Source organism: Priapulus caudatus, unplaced genomic scaffold (genome assembly GCF_000485595.1).
Source record: "Priapulus caudatus unplaced genomic scaffold, Priapulus_caudatus-5.0.1 Scaffold3142, whole genome shotgun sequence".
Lineage (NCBI taxonomy): Eukaryota > Metazoa > Priapulida > Priapulimorpha > Priapulimorphida > Priapulidae > Priapulus > Priapulus caudatus.
The window spans coordinates 11,220-15,237 of record NW_014580203.1 but is presented as its reverse complement, the minus strand read 5'-3'; the positions used below and the strand labels follow the sequence as shown (position 1 = coordinate 15,237).

Sequence of the window (4,018 nt, the reverse complement as noted above, 5' to 3'; positions counted from 1 at the left end):
GTGCGATGCTGTGTGTGTGGTGTGTGTGTGTGCTGGTGCGTGTGTGTGTGTCTATGTGTGTATGTGTGTGTGCGTGTGTGAGTGTGCGTGTGCGCGTGCGTGGTGCGTGGTGGTGTGCGTGTGCGTGTTGTGTGCCGGCGCGTGCGCGTGCGCGCGCAGGCGTTGTGTGTGTGTATGTGTGTGTGTGTGTGTGTGTGTGTGTGTGTGTGGTGTGGTGTGTGGAAGTGTGTGTGTGTGTGTGTGTTGTGTGTGTGTGGTGTGTGTGTCGTGTGGTGTGTGTGTGTGTTGGGGGGCACTACGGTCAGTATAGCTGCGTCAGTCCGCAGCGAAGGCAAACACGACAGCGAGAGTAGATGCAGGTGCGAACTTCATGATGTCGAAGACCATCCGACCGAGAGATATCTGCAACGGACCTGCAAGTATTAGGAGAAACACCGTTACAAAACAACGCTGCGACTGTTGCTGTTGCTGACTACTGCTACTGGTTGCTGCCGCCGCAGCCGCCTGCTGCTGCTGCTGCTGTACTACTGTTGCAGTTGTTACTGTGTACTACTGCTGCTGCTGCTGCTGCTGGCTGCTGTTGCTACTGCCGTGGCTGCTACTGCTGCTGCTGCTGTTGCTACTGGCTGCTTGCTGTACTCTGCTACTGCTGCTGACTGCGCTACTCGCTGGTACTGCACTTGCTGCTGCTGCTACTACCTACTACCGCACTCTGGATGACATTTCGCTCTGACTGGTACCATTAGACTTCATTACGTGGTGGCGACGCTGTCTGGCGTCTCTCTCTTTATCTCTCTCTCTCTTCATCTTTTCTCTTTCTCTCCTTTCTCTCTCTCTGCCCCTTCTCTCCCTTCTCTCTCTCTCGCGTCTTCGACATGAATATCTATTACCGATGACTTTCAGCGCGCGATGCTTGACGGGAGCTATTGCTGTGATAAGATGGCGTGAGTGAGCAGTGACTCGGCGACCGGCTGCGGGCAAATCCACGCAACGCACGGTTTCGTCCGCGCAGCGAACGCACTCGCCCGCTGAATTATTTAGAGCGTGTTTTTAGAATGCGACAGCGAGCGCCACTCGATGACGGCAGGCCGATAAACTGAAAGTCTCCTCTCGGTTTCCCCGCGCAAAGACGGAGAGATTTGGTCTAGCCGTTGCATCCGCGGTAAGCCCTCATGGCGTTCAGTGTCGAGCCTCTACCGATAATGATCCGCTTACGGTATTTCGACATCTGTAAACCGGAAAACTTTACGCGAAGACTTCCGGCTGTCCGTGTACGAATGTCTATCGCAAACTCCAGATAGCCAAACCGACGGCGCCAGAAATAATTACAGCCGAAATAACTATGCCGTGTGTGTACGTGTCGTGTGTGTGTGCGTGTGTGTTACGTGTGCGTGCGTGTGTATTGTGTGTGGTGTGTGTGTGTGTTGTGTGTGTGTGTGTGTGTGTGTGTGTGGGTGTGTGCGTGTGCTGTTTGTGTGGTGTGTGTGTGTGGCATTCTGTGTGGTGTGGTGGGTAGTTGTGTGTGTGTGTGTGTGTGTGTCGTGTGCGTATGCGTGTGCGTTCGCGTGAGCGTGTGGTGTGCGTGCGTGTGTGTATGCGCTGTGCGTGTGTGTGCGCGCGCGCGCCTGCGCGCGTGTGTGTGTGTGTGTGTGTGTGTTGTGGTGTGTGTGTGGTGTGTGTGCGTGTGCGTGTGCGTGTGCGTGTGTGTGTGTGTGTGTCGTGTGTGTGTGGGTGTGGTGTGCGTGTGGTGTGCGTGTGTGTGTGTGGTGTGTGTGTGTGTGTGTGTGTGCGTGCGTTGTGCGTGTGGTGTCGTGCGTGTGTGTGCGCGTGTTGCTGCGCGCTGCGCATGTTGTTGTGTGTGCGTGTGCGTGTGGCGTGTGCGTGTGCAGTGTGTGTACGTGTGCGTGGGCGTGCGTGTGCGTATGCGTGCGCGTGCGCGTGTTGCGTGGCGCGTGCGTGCGCTGCGGGTGGCGTGTGTGTGTGCGTGTGCTGTGCGTTTGCGTTGCGTGTGTGTGTATGTGTGCGTGTGCGTGTGTGTGTGTGTGTATGTAGAAAGCACGCAGGGATTTCTCTGAGGCACATCACCTTGCGATACGTCACCTGGGATTTAGGAGCTCGTTGTCAGCAACACAATTAGTCTTAACATGAGTCTTAACGCGAACTTCTTCTCATAGACTGGACTTCTATACACTGCATACGAGAAACTCGTAACTTCCCCATGTTTCTAACAAGCGTCTGTGAGCGAAAGTTCATGTTAAGACTATGTAAAGACTAATTTTGTTTGTGAGACACCCAGACTCGACAACCGCCACGAATTGCGTGAGATCGCGCAAGATAATCTTTTAGGACCAAAATCGTGTACAATTGCGACGAATAATCCTCATACGGCAATAAGACAAATATCGATGTATAATGGGCTCCAGATCGTGTTGTCCATAACTTGTCGATGGCTAGCGGTTACGTGAAATCGATCTGTCCGCTTAGAGTGATTGATGGGTAAGGCCACACAATTAGTGCTGCTATATAATAATGCGTTGAGTGTGATAAAAACACTGCTTAGTAACGAAGGGCCGCAAATCATGATGCGCATGCGTGAGAAACACATACACACTCTGGTCTCTCTTAACACCGATCTAACAACGACATCGAAGGCTTATCTCTCTCAGACAGTATCGCACTCACCTAGGTAAGGGTTGACGGTAAAAATGTGGACGAGTTTGAGGGAGCTGAAGATGTTGGCTGCGGCGAAGAGACCCTCGGAGATGAGGGTCGGGTCGTAGGCGTCCCAGTCCTTCCTCGGAGCAAACGCCAGGTCGTAGCTGCCATTCTGCTTCTCCGCTTGCACCTTGAAAAAAGCGTGAAGGAGAAAACAACCGGGTGAAATGTACCGAAGGAAGGGGGTGGCGGTTGTGAATGTCAGACGGTCGATGTGTGATATGATGTAAGAGAGAGAAAGTGACGGCATAGAGCGGTCCGCGAAGCTACGCTACGCACACACGCACACGCGCACGCACGCACGCACGCACACACACACACACACACACACACACTCACGCACCCACACACACACACACACACACACACGCACGGACACACACACACGCGCAGGGTTCTATATCTCAGTGTGCGTGTGTTTGTGCAGTGTGCGTGCGTGCGTGCGTGCGTGGGTGCGTGCGTACGTGCTGTCTGTACGCATTTCGTGGGTGTATTCAATGTTGACGAATGACTGACAGCTAAGTGGTAAAGAAACCTAAGGTTAGACACCTAAGGAATTTCAGATACGAAGTTGTCAGCTAGTAGACTTCAGCTTAATAAAGCGAACTAATGAAATTGAACTACGTGTGGCAGCCAATGAATTGCGGTGCTAATGAATGACGAAGCAGTCAATAGACCGACTCTCTCGCTTGTGGTGTGCGGTTCCTTCTACAGTCTACGCTATCCGAGCTACCTAAACTACACTTCAGCGGTGTGATGTGTGATATTTCAAGTTACGCCGCGTTAACAACAATGTTTAGAAAATGAACAGTTCATAGCCGGAGCGTGTCAACATGCATCACTGTCGGTGTGTGTGTGTGTGTGTGTGTGTGTATTTGTGTGTGTGTGTGTGTGTGTGTGTGCGTGTGTGCGTGTGTGCGTGTGTATTTGTGTGTGTGTGTGTGTGTGTGTGTGTGTGTTTGTGTGTGTGTGTGTGTGTGTGTGTGTGTGTGCGTGCGTGCTTGCGCGCGCGCGCGTGTGTGTGTGTGTGTGTGTGTGTATGCGCGTGCGTGCGTGTTATATGTTTGTATCATATTCTTTAGAGCATTATCCATTTTTAATGACAAAGTATCGGAATAGTTTTGACTTACCATGAAATAAGCACATGTTCGTAATGCAACTGTGGCTAGATAGAGAGCGTTGGTGATGAAATCTAGTATATTCCACATGTCTTTAGCATATTCGGTGACCCCTTCATCCCAGAGCTGCTTGATTTCAGACCATATCAACCCTGCGATAGAGACACATAGATTATTATTATATA

General features: G+C 51.7%; 1 protein-coding gene across 1 annotated transcript; it reads right to left on the bottom strand.

Annotated features, from left to right (window-relative positions):
• Positions 1-308: 308 nt before the first annotated feature.
• On the bottom strand, positions 309-3,957 carry LOC106819309 (transient receptor potential-gamma protein-like). Its single transcript, XM_014823955.1, has 3 exons — positions 3,846-3,957; positions 2,683-2,845; positions 309-413 (listed from the first exon to the last, which is right to left on the bottom strand). Exons 1-3 carry the CDS (start codon positions 3,921-3,923, stop codon positions 316-318), a joined length of 339 nt encoding a protein of 112 aa, XP_014679441.1. The 5' UTR covers positions 3,924-3,957; the 3' UTR covers positions 309-315.
• Positions 3,958-4,018: the final 61 nt, after the last annotated feature.